Source organism: Neovison vison, chromosome 1 (assembly GCF_020171115.1).
Source record: "Neovison vison isolate M4711 chromosome 1, ASM_NN_V1, whole genome shotgun sequence".
Classification (NCBI taxonomy): domain Eukaryota; kingdom Metazoa; phylum Chordata; class Mammalia; order Carnivora; family Mustelidae; genus Neogale; species Neogale vison.
The window spans coordinates 42,817,782-42,835,741 of record NC_058091.1 but is presented as its reverse complement, the minus strand read 5'-3'; the positions used below and the strand labels follow the sequence as shown (position 1 = coordinate 42,835,741).

The following is a 17,960-nucleotide window of genomic DNA, read 5'->3' as shown; positions in this document are numbered from 1 at the left end:
TGGCTACCATACTGAAAAGTGCAGGTCTAGTGATAAAGAGGCAAGATCAAGGAGGAACTTGCATCCCATGCAAGGGGAGTTGAATTTTCTTCTGTAAGTAATGGGAAGTCTTCAAGGGAATATACGTAGGGATTTTATCTAGGGGTTTATATGATCAGCTTTGCCTCTGGGAGTGGAGTAGGCTGGAAGAAGAGGAAACCTTTGAGAGATTCTAGTAACAGGCCTCAGTTAGAACATAGTAGTAGAGTGAATATGAGATGTGCTGCTAAAAAGGGAAAAAGAAAAGGTGAATGGATTGGCTTAGGACAGATCTGAGTGTGAAGCACTAGGGGGAGGGAGAAGCAGGGTTACCCAAAGCAGGTTTGGGGCTGCTTAAATCTTTGGGCCTGCTATTAAGTCAAAGACAATTCATCCCAATAAAGAATGCAGAAAGAGGGGCTGGTTTGGAGAGCAGATTGGTGTCAGAGCTAATGAGCTTGGTGTGGAGTGAGAAGTACAGGTGATACATGACTACTTGCAGTGTGCCCAGAGGAACTGGCAGGCCAGCCTTCCCCATCAGAGAGACTAATGAAGTGAAATAATCTGATGGCTCTTAGCCCTTTATTTGGTCATAAGAAGACAGCTGCTTAAAGTGGAATGTAGCTCTTTTATAATTTCAGCAATCCTGGAAGGGGGTCCAAAAGATTCCCTCCTCACAAAAATGAGAACTTATGGTCTACTGTAAGAAAGAACCATGGATGGCCTCCACTTATTGTATAGAGGCTTTAATTTGATTATAATAGAATTCACTGACTTAATTTTTATTCATTTTATGTTTTTATAATATTGATTCTTTTGTAATACATGAAAGCACAGAACCTCATGTTTGGGTGTCTGCAGTAAAAATTTCAAATTCTCCCTGGGTTTTTTTTACATATCTTAATTTAATTTTTTTTTCAGTGTTCTAAAATTCATTGTTTATGCACCACACCCAGTGCTCCATGCAATATGTGCCCTCCTTAATACCCACCACCAGGCTCACCTAACCACTCATCCCCCTCCCTTCCAAAACCCTCAGTTTGTTTCTCAGAGTCCACAGTCTCTCATGTTTCATCCCCCGCACCACCATTTCCCTCAGTTCACTTTTCCTTTCCTTCTCCTAATGTCCTCCATGTTATTCCTCATACTTCACAAGTAAGTGAAACCATAAGATACTTGACCCTCTCTGCTTGACTTATTTCACTCAGCATAATCTCCTCCAGTCCCATCCATGTTGATGCAAAAGGGGGGGTATTCATCCTTTCTGATGGAGGCATAATACTCCATTGTATATGTGGACCACATCTTCTTTATCCATCTGTCTGTTGAAGGGTATCTTGGTTCTTTCCACAGTTTGGCGACTGTGCCCATTGCTGCTATGAACATTGGGGTACAGATGGCCCTTCTTTTCACTACATCTGTATCTTTGGGGTAAGCACCCAGTAGTGCAATTGCAGGGTCATAGGGTATCTCTATTTTTAATTTTTTGAGGAATCTCCACACTGTTTTCCAAAGTGGCTGCATCAACTTGCATTCCCAACAGTGTAAGAGATTCTCCACATCCTCTCTAACACTTGTTGTTTGCTATCCTGTTGGTTTTGGCCATTCTAACTGGTGTAAGGTAGTATCTCAGAGTGGTTTTGATTTGAATTTCCCTGATGGCTAGTGATGATGAACATTTTCTCATGTGTCTGTTAGCTATTTTTATGTCTTCTTTGGAGAAGTGTCTGTTCATATCTTCTGCCCATTTTCTGACGTGATTATCTGTTTTTTAGGTGTTGAGTTTGAGGAGTTCTTTATAGGTCTTGGATATCAGCCCTTTGTCTGTACTGTCATTTCTGAATATCTTCTCCCATTCCATGGGTTGCCTTTTAGTTTTGTTGACTGTTTCCATTGGTCTATGTGTCTGTTCCATTGGTCTATGTGTCTGTTTTTGTGCCAGTACCATGCTGTCTTGGTGATTACAGATTTGTAGTAAAGCTTGAAATCAGGGAATATGATGCCCCCAGCTTTGTTTTTTCTTTTTGAACATATCCTTAGTGATTTGGGGTCTTTTCTGATTCCGTACAAATTTTGGGATTGTTTGTTCTAGCGCTTTGAGAAATGTCACTGGAATTTTGATTGGGATGGCATTGAAAGTATAAATTGCTCTGGGCAGTATAGACATTCTAACAATGTTTATTCTTCTTATCCATGAGCATAGAATGGTCTTCCATATTTTTACGTCTTCTTCCATATCTTTCATGTACCAATGTGGCTTCATTCTCATTGGTTTCCATGAATTGTTTAAGTTCTTCTCTGATTTTCTGGTTGATCCAAACATTCTTGAGCAGGATGGTCTTTAGCTTCCAAGTGTTCAAATTCTTTCCAAACTTTTTCTTGTGATTGAATCCCAGTTTAAAGCATTGTGGTCTGAGCATATACAGGGAATAATCTCAGTATTTTGGTATAGGTTGAGTCCTGATTTGTGACCCAGTGATCTATTCTGGAGAAAGTTCTATGTGTGCTCAAGAAGAATGAGTATTCTGTTGTTTTAGGGTGGAATGTTCTTTATATATCTATGAGGTACATTTGGTCCAATGTGTCATTCAAAGCTCTAGTTTCTTTATTGATTTTCTGCTTGGATGATCTATTACTGAGAGTGGCATGTTCAGATCTCCTACAACTAATGTATTCATATCAATATGACTCTTCATTTTGTCTAACAGTTGGTTTATGTAGTTGGTTGCTCCCATGTTGGGGGCACAAATATTTACAATTGTTAGATCTTCTTGGTGGATAGACCCTTTAAGGATGATGTAGTGTCCTTCTTCATCTTTGACTACACTCTTTAGCTTAAAATCTAATTTATCTGATATGAGAATTGCTAACCCAGCTTTCTTTTGAGGCCCATTTGCATGTAAGATGGCTCTCCATCCCGTCACTTTCGGTCTGGATGTATCTTTAGGTTCAAAGTGTGTTTCTTGTAGACAGCATGTGGACGGATCCTGTCGTTTTATCCAGTCTGCAACCCTGTGCCTTTTTATGGGAGCATTTAGGCCATTCATGCTGAGAGTTCAATTTCTCCTTGATTTAAGGAGGTGAAAATCTGATCCTAAGGTTTGTTGTTTCTCTACTGGCTGCTTCATATGGTGGAGAAAACGAGGGGAAACAAAGAATAAATGTTTTTGCCCATCATTTTTTACCTTTAGAGATAGTTAATAATCATAAAGAAATGTAGATTTTTAAAAATAATTTTATTTGTTTGTTGGATGTGTAGTTGACATGCAATATTAGTTTCATGTGTATGACATAATGATTAGACATTGATATACCTCATGAAATGCTTACCAAGCTACATGCAGTTATCATCTGTCATCATTCATCATCATGTATTATTGGCTATATTTCCATATATTTATACTTTGCATACCTGCATACTTGTGACTTATTTATTTTCTAACTGGAAATTTGTACCTCTTAGTTCCCTTTACCCACTCCACCCATCCCTCTACCAATCTCCCCTATAACATCCACCAGTTTGTTCTCTGTATCTATGAGTCTATTTATATTTTGTTTTTTTTTCAATTATTGTTTTTTAGAATCCACATGGAAGTGAAATCATATAGTATTTATCTTTCTCTGTTGGACTTTTTTCACTTAGTGTAATACCATCTAGGTTGATCTATATGATTGCAAATGCCAAGATTTCATTCTTTTTTATGGATGAGTAATAGTCTATTGTATATATATATAACATCTTCATCCGTTCATCTATCCATGGATTCTTGTGTTACTTCCCTATCTTGCTTTTGTAAATAAGGCTGCAATAAACATAGGCATGCATAGATCTTTTTAAATTAGTGTTTTCACTTTTTTTTTTAAGATTTTTTTATTTTATATTCGACAGACAGAGATCACAAGTAGGCAGAGAGGCAGGCAGAGAGAGAGAGGGAAGCAGGCTCCCTACTGAGCAGACAGCCCGATGTGGGGCTTGGTCCCAGGACCCTGGGATCATGACCTGAGCTGAAGGCAGAGGCTTTAACCCACTGAGCAACTCAGGTGCCCCAGTGTTTTCACTTTCTTTGAGTAAATACTCACGAGTAGCATTACATGATCATATGGTATTTCTCTTTTTAATTTTCAAAGAAGCCTGTATACAATTTTCCACAGGAGGCGTATCAATTTACATTCCCACCAACAACGCACAAGTGTTGCCTTTTCTTCCAATCCTTATATACATGTTTTTTCTTGTCTTTTTGAAACTAGCTGTTCTGACAGGAATGATGTAATATCTCATTGTGATTTTGATTTGCTTTCCCCTGATGATTAGTGAGGTTGGGTATCTTTTCATGTGTCTGTTGGCCATCTTTACATCCTCTTTGGAAAACTGTCTGTTCAGGTTCTCTGTCCATTTCTTTTTTTTTTAATTTATTTTTAATTTATTTTCAGCATAACAGTATTCATTGTTTTTGTACCACACCAAGTGCTCCATGCAATCCGTGCCCTCTCTAATACCCACCACCTGATTTCCACAACCTCCCACCCCACCACCACTTAAAACCCCTCAGATTGTTTTTCAGGTGAACCATGAGAGACTATGGACTCTGAAAAACAATCTCTGTCTATTTCTTAATCAGATTGTTTGTCTTTTTGGCGTTCTGTTGTATATTTTGGATAATAATCCTTTCTCAAGCATATCATTTGCAAATATCTTCTCCCATTCAATAGCTTCTCTTTTTGTTTTATTGATAGTTTCCTTCACTGTGCAAAAGGCTTCTAGTTTGATGTAGTTCCATTTGCAGTCCCATTGTTAATTTGAAGTCTGGGAGTGTGATACCTCCAGTTTTGTTCTTCTTTCTCAAGATTGCTTTGGCTTTTTGGAATCTTTAGTAGTTCTACCCAAATTTTAGGATTTTCTGTTCTTGTTCTTGAAAAATAATATTGATATTTTGATAGGGATTACACTGACTCTGTAGATTGTTTTGGGCAGTACAGATATTTTAATCACACCAAATTCTTTCAGTCCATAAGCATCATGTATATTCCCATTTATTAGTGTTGTCTCTGGTTTCTTGCATCAATGTCCTATGGTTTTCAGAGTACAGATATTTCACCTACTAGGTTAAATTTATTTCTAGGTATTTTTTTTTCGATACAATTGTAAATGGAATTGTTTTCTTAATTTGTCTTTCTGCTAGTCTGTTATTAGTGTATAGGTATGTAACATATTTTTGAATATTAGTTTTGTATATTGCAAATTTACTAAATGTGATTATTATTATTATTTTTTTTAAAGATTTTATTTTTATTTATTTGTCAGAGAGAGGGAGAGAGAGTGAGCACAGGCAGACAGAGAGGCAGGCAGAGGCAGAGGGAGAAGCAGGCTCCCTGCCGAGCAAGGAGCCCGATGTGGGACTCGATCCCAGGACGCTGGGATCATGACCTGAGCCGAAGGCAGCTGCTTAACCAACTGAGCCACCCAGGCGTCCCGATTATTATTTTTTTTAAAGATTTTATTTATTCACTTGACAGAGAGAGATTACAAGTAGGCAGAGAGAGAGAGGAGGAAGCAGGCTCCCTGCTGAGCAGAGAGCCCAATGCGGGACTCGATCCCAGGACCCCGAGATCATGACCTGAGCTGAAGGCAGCGGCTTAACTGAGCCACCCAGGCACCCCCTAAATGTGATTATTAATTCAAATAGTTTTTAGGTAGAGTCTTTAGGGTTTTCTGCATAAGTATCATGTTATCTGCAAAAAGTGACAGTTTTACTTCTTTCTTACCAATTTGAAAGCATTTTATTCTTGTCTGATTGCTATGGCTAGTGGTGAGAGTGGGTGCTCTTGTCTTGTTTCTAATGTTAGAGAAAAAGCTTTCAGCTTTTCACCATAGAGAATGACATTAGCTGTGGGTTTGTCATATATGGCTTTTATTATGTTGAATTATGTTCCCTCAATACCCACTTCACTGAGAGTTTTATCATGAATGGATGCTGAATTTTGTCAAATGTTTTTTCTGATCTATTGAGATGATCATATGATTTCTTTTGGATGAACAAAATAAAACTTTATTTCTGCTTCAGTGGTTGTGCAATAAGGGGCAGAGGGTAGAATGAGGAAAAGAATATCCTGGGATCACATTTTTCAGCACAAGCTTTATAAGAGAAAAAAAAGAACGTATTTTCCTACATTGTACTCAGTACAGCAAAGCTCAGGCTGTGATGCCATTATACTTAACCCTTAGTGGAGGCCTCAGACTTTGCAACTTAGCACATTCTCCAGGGCTCTGATTACCTGAGCAGCATGGAAGTTGTTCAAAGAGACATTCTTCTCTTGACCACATGCATTGTGGCTCCAGAACTTGTGCTGCATCTTGTGTATTAGGATGGGCAGGTCTGGGTTTGCCTTCTTCAGCTCCATATTGTGTTTCTTGGTAAACTCCCTGACACCCTGACTGCCAACAAAGCACTGGCAAAGTGGACACCAATCTCTTGCAGGCCCAGCTTGGCCTGGATCCCTTGACTTGCTGCAGCTACCAATATCTCTGCTGGGACCCAACCCCTGATCATATGATTTTTACCCTTTATTTTAATAATGGAATGTATCAAATTGGTGATTTCCAGATATTAAACCATCCTTGCATCTCTGGAATAAATTTCACTTGATCATGGTGAATCATCCTTTTAACGTATGGATGGATTTGATATGCTAATATTTTCTTGAGATCTTTTGCATCTATGTTTATCAGAGATACTAGCCTGTAATTTTCTCTCTTCTTTCTTTCTCTCTCTTTCTTTCTTTTCTTCTTCTTTTTGGTAGTGTCTTTATCTGGCTTTGGTATCTGAGTAATGCTGGCCTTGTAGCATAAATTTGGAACTTTTCCTTCCTCTTCAATTTTTTGGAATAGTTTGGGAAGGATAGGTATTAACTCTTCTTTAAATGTTTGGTTGAATTCACCTGTGAAACTATCTGGTCCTGAACCTTTGTGTGTTTCTTGATTACTGGTTCAATTTCATTACTAGCAATTGGTTTGTTTTAATTTCTCCCTAACTCAATCTTAAAAGATTATGTATTTATAAGAATTTATCATTTGGGGGCATGGTGCCTGGGTGGTTCAGTCAGTTAAGTGTCCAACTCTTGATTCCAGATCGGTCATGATCTTGCATTCATGGAATCAAGCCCCATGTTGGCTCTTCCTCAGCATGGAGTCTGCCTCAGTTTCTCTGTTCCTCTCCCTCTCACTCATTCTCTATCTCATAGGTAAATTTAAAAATATATAATAAATAAATAAATAAATAAATAAAATCTTAAGAAAAAATAATTTATCCATTTTTTTCCTAGGTGGTCCTCTTTGTTGGCATATAATTTTTCATAGTAGTTTTTAATAATCTTTTATATTTCTGTGTTGTTGGTTGTGAATTCTCTTTCATTTTCGATTTTATTTATTTGAATTCTCCCTTCTTTTCTTGATGAGTGTGGTAAAGAGTTATTGATATTGTTTATCTTTCCAAAGAAACAACTCTAGGTGTCTTTTTTTTTTTTTCAGTCTCTATTTATTTCCACTCTGATCCTTATTATTTCTTTTCTTCTATGAATTTGGAGCTTTGTTCTTCTTTTTCTAGTTTCTTTAATTGTAAGGTTAGATTGTTTGAGATTTTCTCTTGTTTCTTGACATAAAGCCTATGTAACTATAAGCTTTACTCTTTGATATATTTACTGTGTCTCAAAGCTTTTTTTTTTAATATTTTATTCATTTATTTGACAGAGAGACAGAGGTCACAAGTAGGCAGAGAGACGGGCAGACAGAGGGGGAGAAGCAGGCTCCGTGCCTGCAGAGAGCCCAAAGCAGGCCTCAATCCCAGGACCCCGAGATCATGACCCAAGGTGAAGGCAGAGGCTCAACCCACTGAGCCACCCAGGTGCCTGTCTCAGAGCTTTTAAACATCTTCAGCTGTCTTGAGGTATTTTTTAGTTTCCTCTTTGATTTCTTTGTTGACCCATCAGTTGTTTAGTAGCATGTTATTTAGCTTCTTTGTGTGTGTGTTTTCTTTAGTTTTTTTCCTTGTAATTGATTTCTAGTTTTATATCATTGTGGTTGGAAAAGATGCATGATAGGATTACAGTCTTAAATTTATTGAAACTTGTTTTTATCTTAACATGTGATCTATTCTGGAGAATACTCTATGTACACTTGGAAAGAATATATATTCTGTTTTGGGATGAAATGCTCTGTGTATTTGTTAAGTCCACCTGGTCTAATGTGTCATTCGAAGTCACTGTTTCTTATTTTTTTATTTACTTAAGATTTTATTTATTTGAGAGAGAAAGAGCAAGCATGAGCAGGGGAAGGGGCAAAGGGAGAAGCCCAATTTGAGACTCAATTCCAGGACCCTGAGATCATGACCTGAGCTGAAGGCAGACTAACTAACTGAGCCACCCCGGTGCCCAAAGCCACTCTTTCCTTACTGATTTTCTGTATGAATGATCTATCCATTGATCTACATTCAGTAGTAGATTTAACTTAACATAAATAAATAAACCATTTTGAACAAAAGTGATTAGAGTGGACATCCTTGTCTTGTTCCTGATCTAAGGGGGAAACTCATTTTTTTCCCCTTTCAGTATGATGTTAGCTGTGGATTTTTAAGTCTACAACATTCTTGAAGGTAATCCTTTAACTTTGAGATAAAAACATTTCATAAAATGGAGCTTACTTCGTCTAGTATGACTTCCATCACAACTAGACAGCTCTATTTATTTATGTTAAGTTAAATCCACTCCAGAATGTAGGTTTGTGCTCTGGTATTCTGAAACTTAAAGTCCTTTGTTTCTAAACAAAACTGATAACAGTTCTCATGCTATCTTTTTCTCAAGGTAAATACATCCGATTCCTACCTTTTTTTTTTTTCTAACAAGATTCTCTGGAAGCACTCTAGGTCTTGCATGTTTCTTTCTAAGTTGCTGCTATGTTAAAACTAGGAAAAATTAGTTCTATAAGGACTAGAAGTCCAGTGAGTCATGGGAATACAAACTATATTTTCACACTTGATTTTTTCAATAATAACAGTGATAAGGTAATAATAATAATATCAAAAATTTAATGATCTTTTTATTTATATCAGACATGCTAAATGTTTTATAAGTATTACCTCATTTTATGCTCAACTCTGTGAGATAGATGCTATTATTATCTATATTTTATAAATGAGAAATCTGGACTGTTGAGATGTTTACAGATGAACTGCGACCACTATAATACAATCTGAGGGGTTTGAAGTGGCGGGGGGGTGGGAGGTTGGGGTACCAGGTGGTGGGTATTATAGAGGGCACAGCTTGCATGGAGCACTGGGTGTGGTGAAAAAATAATGAATAATGTTTTTCTGAAAATAAATAAATTGAAAAAAAAATAGTGTATAATAAACTACCAAAAATCTTGGTGGTTGAAGACAATGTTAATTTATTATCACACATCTACAGGTTGTCTGGAGTTGGGCTGATCTAGGTCAATCCAAGTGGATAGCTGGATATCCCACTGAAAGACTGGTTCAGGTAATTTTGCTCCATTTGCCTCTCATTATTCTCCTGGGACGGAAGAGTTAGTCAAGGTGTGTTCTTCTCATGGCAGTGACACAGGTTCAAGAGGGAAAGAAGAAATGTGGGGTCTCTAAAGGCCTTGGCTTTGAACTTGGCACAGTTGTCACTTCCACATATCTCATGGGGCAAAGCAAGTCCTATAGCTAAGCTCAAAGTCAAAGAGGGAGGAAGAATGCAAGTCCATAGTAAGGGTATGCATGCCAGGGGGCGTGAGGAATTAGAATCACTGATTCGGTGTAGCACAAAAGGCTAAATAATGTTTCCAAAAGCATATCTGTTGTAGGTAGCAGTTAGGGTTTGAATTTGGCTGAATGTAGCAGAAAACCTAAATAACAATGGCTTAATGAGGTAAAGGTTTATTTTCTCTGATGTAAGGGGAAGTCCAGAGGTAGCTAGTCAAGGAGACTGATACGGATGCTTTTTAATATGGGAAGAAACCCAGGCTCCTTTGTGGATTTTTGTTCCACCCTCCTTAAGGTGTGGTCCTCATCTTCTTGTTCACCATAAGGCTGGAATTTTAGCCACTACATTCTCATTTCAAGCACAAAGAAAAGGGAAGGAGACAGACATAACATGAATGGGGCTTTCTCTGCCACCTTATCCAGTGACTCACTTGTATTTCACTGGCCAGTATCCTATCACATGCCACCACCCCTAGCTGAAAGGGGGATGCGATACCTTTTCTTTTCTTTTCTGCACAGAACACTGTCATTCACAATGCAATCGCACAATCAGGTTTAGTAAGAAAGAAAAGAAAATTGATATTAAATGGGCAGTTAGCAGCATCAGACACATTCAGGAAATATTTGTGCCAGGATTTGCCTCTTCATCTAAAATTATACTTAACATGATGACATTATTCTTAACATCTTAAAAATATTTAATATTCTAATTTATAAGTAATATATGCTCATGAAAGACATTTTGGCAGATATCTTAAACAATAAAGAAGATAACAGCCATGATCTCATTGCCTAGATATCACCACTTAAAATTTTGCTGTTTCACTTTTTTTTTTGATTGTTTTACCTTGTGTATTCAGAATTTCCAGATTGGGCGCAGTCTCTACAAATAGTTATCCCCTCCCCCCATTATTTTTTCCTTCATTTTGTTTTATAGATAATATATACTCATTATAGAAAATCTAGAAATACTAGAAAGGTATAAAGACATAAAAATAATCACTTAGCCATACTCAATTAGTAAATAAAATCAAATAGTAAAATCAAAAAACTCAAATAGTAAATAAAATCAAAATTCCTATAACATACCCTTACTCAGATCCAAATACTGTTAATTATACTAGTAAATGATTAATACACTATATATATATATTACATATGCATATATATGAATATAATTGAGGTCATACTGGATATACCTTTTGCATTTGGCTCTTAAAATCTTAAGACAAACTCCTAAGGTTTTTGTTCACATTATTTTTAATATCTGCCTAATATTTTCCTTTATCGACATTCCTTAAATATCAGGTGTTTAGATTTCTAATGTTTTGCTATTATGCATCTGGCTACTCCACATATCTGTTTTTGCACAAGCTTCATCTACCTTGTAGGAAAATTTTCTAGAAGGGGAAAAATAACTTAAGATCCTTTTATACTATGACTTGTGCATTTTTGTGTTTATTCATTTCCTAGTAACCTGAGGACGTCCTTAAGCAAGGTATATTCTGTACAGTTCACACTTGAACACAATAGGTTTGAACTGTGGAGGTCCACTTATATTCAGATTCTTTTGATAAATATACTACAGCTCTGTAAAGGTATTTTCCTTATGATTTTCTTAATATTTTTTGCTCTAGCTTACTTTATTATAAGAATGTAGTATATAATATATACATCATGTAAGATGTGTTAATTGATTGTTTATGCTATCAGTAAGCTTCTGGTTAACAGTAGGCTATTAGTAATTAAGTTTTGGGGGAGTCAAAGTTGTATACCATTTTTCCATGCAGGGGTAGGGGGTTGGGGGTGGGGACAGGCAGGCAGGTGTCAGGGCGTCTAACCCCCAGGATGTTCAAAGGTCAATTGTATTCCTCTGCTGTTTGAGAAAATTTACTGGCAGTAGCTGGTTTAAAAAAGAACTTTGTTGATACTTTGGGCCCAGCCACGCCTCCCCATGTTGGCCCCGCCCATGCCGGCCCCACCCATTCCGTCCCTGGTTTCTGGTGCAGGTTTAATCCCCTGTTACTTGAGGTCAGTAGGTGGACCTAATGAACCTTACTGTTAAGGAATAAAACCTCATTATCTCAACTCCAGTCAGGGTGTGGTCCTTATCGTGTACTTCTGAATGTACGGTTTTCTCTACCAGCATCTTACACCATCTTGTTACAGATTTCTTGGAATGGGAGATGAAATTAAATAGTGATCCTCTTTGCTTTTTTAAAAATACAGTTTATTTTTTTAAAGATTATTTATTTATTTGAGAGAGAGCCGCCCTCTGGAGAGCACAGGCATACAGAGCAGCAGGCACAGGAAGAGGGAGAAGCGTGGGGGAGGGGCAGGGAGTCCAATACATATCCATCCCAGGATCGCAGCTGAAGGCAGACACTTAGCCGACTGAGTCACCCAGGTGCCCCTTGCTTTTGTTTTTAAAAACAAGATAGTTTTATATAAACTCCATTCAACAATACAATCTCTCAATTTTCCCATTCTCTCCAAACTGGCTCGTGCCTCCCCCGGCTCCCTTTTAAAGACTGTGTAGGTTCCCCCACTAGCAAGTGTTAACCTTAAAAATAAAGCTGCCAGTTGGTTTACTAGCAAACAAAAATTTTTTTAAGTATAACAGACAACTGCAGGGGCACCTGGGTGGCTCAGTGGGTTAAGCCGCTGCCTTCGGCTCAGGTCATGATCTCAGGGTCCTGGGATCAAGTCCCGCATCAGGCTCTCTGCTCAGCAGGGAGCCTGCTTCCTCCTCTCTCTGCCTGCCTCTCTGCCTACTTGTGATCTCTCTCTGTCAAATAAATAAATAAAATCTTTAAGAAAAAAACAAAACAGACAACTGCAATTCGGAACAAGAGAGTTACACAAAACCATAGGCAAATCCAACAAAGGAAAGGAACGTTACTTTGTTGAGAAGAAAGACAAAGTTGGAAGGGGTTGTTTTCAATAAAAGTCCATTGGAGAAAAGGAAGAGTTCAGGGGGATGAAGGTTTCTCATTGGCGGAGTTGCAGGGGTAGTCAATTTCTTATAGGCTATCTGTGTATTTCCCTGTTCAGACCTGTAATTGATGATTCTTTCCTTTTGGGGATTCTTTTGTTGGGGTGTGTAATTGACAATTCTTCCTATAATTTAATGTGGAGTGGTAGGGGCTCCCCCTTCCAGGCTCCCCTTCCAGCCTCCCAAGTCTGCTTTTAGTGAAGCTCCTCTTTATTAATTTTCTCACAAGTCAATATCATTAAGAAATCTTGTGTTTGACACCCTTAACCACTAACCGGTAGTGAACCTGTCTTTCTCTACCTGGGGTTTGGGACCTTCCATATTTTTGTTTGTTTCTGTTTTTTTTTTTTTTTTCAATTTATTTATTTTCAGAAAAACAGTATTCATTATTTTTTCACCACACCCAGTGCTCCATGCAAGCCGTGCCCTCTATAATACCCACCACCTGGTACCCCAACCTCCCACCCCCCCCCGCCACTTCAAACCCCTCAGATTGTTTTTCAGAGTCCATAGTCTCTCATGGTTCACCTCCCCTTCCAATTTACCCAAATTCCCTACTCCTCTCTAACACCCCTTGTCCTCCATGCTATTTGTTATGCTCCACAAATAAGTGAAACCATATGATAATTGACTCTCTCTGCTTGACTTATTTCACTCAGCATAATCTCTTCAGTTCCATCCATGTTGATACAAAAGTTGGGTATTCATCCTTTCTGATGGAGGCATAATACTCCATAATGTATATGGACCACATCTTCCTTATCCATTCATCCGTTGAAGGGCATCTTGGTTCTTTCCATAGTTTGGCGACCGTGGCCATTGCTGCTATAAACATTGGGGTACAGATGGCCCTTCTTTTCACGACATCTGTGTCTTTGGGGTAAATACCCAGGAGTGCAATGGCAGGGTCATAGGGAAGCTCTATTTTTAATTTCTTGAGGAATCTCCACACTGTTCTCCAAAGAGGCTGCACCAACTTGCATTCCCACCAACAGTGTAAGAGGGTTCCCCTTTCTCCACATCCTCTCCAACACATATTGTTTCCCGTTTTGTTAATTTTGGCCATTCTAACTGGTGTAAGGTGATATCTCAATGTGGTTTTAATTTGAATCTCCCTGAGGGCTAATGATGATGAGCATTTTTTCATGTGTCTGATAGCCATTTGTATGTCTTGATTGGAGAAGTGGATGGAGTTTGTGCCCGGCCACGCCTCCCCATGTTGGCCCCGCCCATGCCGGCCCCACCCATTCCGTCCCCAGCGTCCTATCTCCATGGTTACTGGGCCCACGCGGAGAAACAAGGCAGAAACAAGGAGAAACAAGGCAGCGCAAAGCCAGAGGAGGGAAAGAATCGGAGAGACTGGGCTCTCGCTCTCCAAGCCAAGGTGAGCCCATTCGGGGCTCTGCGCCCTTCCGCCGGAGGTGTACCGCGAGAGGAGGGAGCGTGGGGAGAAGGCAGAGCCCCGTGGCTGGAGACCCCGTGCAGCCTCGGTTGAGACTTAACTGTCGGTCAGAATTCCTTTCTCGGCGCCCACACTGGGCGGAAACAGAGGTGGTTTCCGCCCAGGGTCGCCCAGGTCCGCAGATCTGACCTCCGACTCAATGCTGGGCGCCGCTCGCACCGCAAAGGCCAGAAATCCGGAGAGGGGGAGAAGTGGGGGGGAGAAGGGTCCCCAGGGGAGTCAGTAGCGACCCCCTGCGCGGTGCCTGGCCGCGCTCACGAACGCGCACACACGGACGCGCACCCGCGCGGCTAACACTGAGTACGTGGTGCAAGCTGCCGTTTTAAGCCCTTCCTTTTTGCCAAGCACTGTTTTAACCACTAAGTATGTAGAACTCACTTAGGTCTTGGGACAACTCTGGGGAGACCGAAGTAGTCATATTCAGTTTTTCAGAGGAAACCGGCTCACAGAGACGGGATCAAAATACCCAGGGTCTCAGCTAGAAAATGATCAGGTCACCACGAATCCCAGGCAGTTGGTTCTACTGGACAAAATGCCAGGTGCTACCTTACCTGAACGCTAATAATGCTGAGTTCGCTCTATCTACCCGGATTGCCTTTGTTATTCTCTACATGCAGGGACTTCCTGTGCTCAGTTACTGATGCTTTGAAAGATCGGGAAACTATCCTTAAGACGTACCACCCTTTACTGATTTGTAGTAGATGGATTTAATAACTACGAGTTCATCTTTCAGAATTTTCATATTTCACATAATATGCTTAATTATTATAATATTTTAAATTTATTTTTTAGTTAGAAATCCAGACTCCAACTTGGTTGTGCAGGAATGAGAATTTAGATGATCTCAGCAAGAATTCTTTTCCAAGAGTCCCATATTCCAAGAGTCCCATTAAATCTACCTCCCCAATACGGTTTAGTCATTACATTAAAAAAAAAAATTCACGATATAAATGTGCTTTTGGTGACCACTATCATTTAAAATCTCAACCTAAAAACCAGAAACCACTTCAAGAGGCAAAGTGGTTATTTTCTATAAAAGGACTGCAGTTGGGAATGTACAGATTTAAGTAGAAACCCAAATAATGTGCCAATTCAAGGAGGTGGACTCATGGGTTTTATGGAAGAAAAAAGTTTAAGTTGTTTTTAAGAAGAGCTCGTTGGTGCTCACAAGCAGGGCTAGATTTGTATTACAGTTATTGGTCAGGTAAAGTAGTCGCAAGTCAAAAAGTTCCCATTTATCATGCTTTTCAACCAGGATTATCTTGCTCTTGCTGACTTATTGGGATGTTGGCAGTTTAGGTTAGTTCAAAGATTTAGAAAAGAGGACAATGCCCAGCTCTCTTTTCAAAATGGCTCTACTTAGGTCATTTTCACAAAATAGGAAATATTTCAGTCCCGATGTGAAGTCCTGGTTGCTCTTTCTGTCATCAACAAACTCCTTCATTTTAATAAATATAGAACAGTTTTTTAATTTTTCTAAGTGCTAATAAATACTAATTCGTTCATAATAGTATGACTCTTTACAAATATAATGAGAAGTCTAACAAGGAAAAAATAACATATAAATACAATTTTTTAAAAAAAAATCATTGTTTTATTTAGCCAGGATGCCTCCCACTCAGGCAGAATGTGTTATAAAGAATATCATTCGAGAAATAGGACAAGAATGTGCAGGCCATGGAGAGATTGTTTCCGAAACTCTGGCTGCTTTTGTGGTAAGAATGAGTATTTTTTTGAACTACTGCTTTATTAAGAAATAGGTTTAAGCGGTGCCCATTTCCCTCTTAAAATTTTTTGAAGCTTTCCTAAATGTTATTCAGTTGAAAACATATTGAGACGGTTGGACGAATTAGTGAAAAATACTTTTTCTATGAAGCATATCATTCTAGATTTATAGAGACTGGTTTAGAAGATCCTGATTTGTTTTAGAAGTTTCGATAATGTTGTTGTAACATGTATTTTTGCTCACTGTTATAAAAATTACTCACTGCCTTGGTCTCTCTATTCTTGCTTTTGGTTTAACAGTACATAATAAAAATATGATAAAATATTCAAATAGTTTCCCAATTTAAAATCTAGTCACTGCTTTCAATTTATTTCTCCATATAATTTTTTGAACACCATAATCAAATTTGATGGTTATTGCTCCCTTCAACCTCTAATGAAGGTGCTGATGAATTGGATAATAAGAAAATCAGCTGAATAGTCGACCTCTTATGAGTAATCAGGAGACAGGTTAAAAAATGGAAACAAACTAGTTTCATAATTATGTGAAATAAAATTATTTAATAGGTTCTTTCCTATTCTTAGGTGAAAGCTGTTGTCTTAGACCCAAGTAATGGCTTTAACATGGATAGACCCCTCGTGAAAAGTGATGTACAGAAACTTGTTAAGGTGATTATCCAACAATTCTCAAATGTTAAATTATTTATTTGCAATTCTGAATACAATATTTGTATGAGCCATTATTGCCTTCAGCCTCATGATAGAAAATCCTATGAACCAGTGGTGCAGGCGAATGTGAGATTTATTGTTTCTCATAAAGCCTAGAGATGCAGAAGTGGTTTTTCTTGGCTTCCTGGGTCACTTTTGTGCCTAAGGCTCTCCTCTCATGGTTATAAGATAGCTACTCCACCTCTCCATAGGTATGAGGGGGAAAGAACATAGGGCAAAATGTGTGTGCCAGTTGGGTCTGTCACTTTCTAGATAGTAATACCTTTCTCAGAAGTTTTCTCATCTCCCTACGTTTATGGATCAGAATGATACTGCAAGCAGTCCTGGGCCGTTGATTTCTTTTTCTTTTTTCAGCTGAACAAATCTTCTCCCCAGTCCAGGTTGGGGCTGTTCTTAAGGAAAGATGGGTATGGATACTGGCAGGGAGCAGTGTCTGTCCCTGTAGTTTCAAGACATCTTGTTATTAATCTAATGTTACATTGAGAACATTAACTGACTCATCATATGCTATAAAATTACATAGCACTAGATTAAGATTCAGATAATTACTGATTCAATGTCATTTGTATTTTTCAATTCTAAAGGAAACACTGAAGCCACCGCCAATAATTCAGTAAGAAATCAAGGATTTGTGTCTGAAAACCAATTTTAAGACCCCAAAAAAGCAGTAATTTTAGACGACATTAGTTTTTTCGCTTTTTTTCCCCCGAAGATTTCATTTATTTATTTGAGAGAGAGCATGAGCAGGGAGAAGAGCGGAGGGACTAGTGCCCAACACAGGACTTGATCCCAGGACCCTGAGATCATGACCTGAGCTGGAAGTCAGAGGCTTAACGGGGAAACTGCTTCTCCTTCGCCACTCCACCCTGCTCCTGCTCTGTCGCTCAATCTCACTCTCAAATAAAAAAAATCTTTTTAAAAAAATCATGTGGACGACTAATTTTTTATTTGTAAAGTCTGTGTTTAGAACAGTCCCTGTGCACGAACGGGCTCCGTAAAGGCGCAGTGTCCCAGGCCTCACTCTTGCGTTCCATCCCCCTCCTCCAGGAAACGCCGGGTTGGTGCTCAGGGAGGTGCATTGAGGGTTGGGTGCTGTTGTGCCTGCAGCTATAGATACAAAGCCTAAGGGGTGAGACGGGAAAGGGAGGGCATGAGGGCATGAGAGGAAAGAAAAGAAAAATTCAGGTTGTTCGTCTAATCTGAAGGGACACAGCGGAGAAGTGGAATGAGCCTGCTATGTGGGAGGAAAAGTGGGAGAAAACAAGACCAGAGGACG

The 17,960-nt window shown here is 38.9% G+C and overlaps 1 protein-coding gene and 1 pseudogene across 3 annotated transcripts in view; one reads left to right on the top strand and one right to left on the bottom strand.

Annotated features, from left to right (window-relative positions):
* Positions 1-17,960, top strand: part of CFAP206 (cilia and flagella associated protein 206) — a 57,205-nt gene that overhangs the window by 9,254 nt on the left and 29,991 nt on the right. The window contains exons 3-6 of one of the 3 annotated variants that reach the window (XM_044246028.1): positions 9,475-9,546; positions 13,950-14,152; positions 15,837-15,945; positions 16,541-16,624. In XM_044246028.1, coding sequence (XP_044101963.1) covers positions 9,475-9,546; positions 13,950-14,152; positions 15,837-15,945; positions 16,541-16,624 — 468 coding nt within the window. Of the gene's footprint in view, positions 1-9,474; positions 9,547-13,926; positions 14,153-15,832; positions 15,946-16,540; positions 16,625-17,960 lie in introns of all 3 variants that reach the window. The other 2 variants (XM_044246019.1, XM_044246010.1) reach the window with 2 other exon arrangements.
* LOC122915061 lies at positions 6,250-6,566 on the bottom strand (annotated as a pseudogene).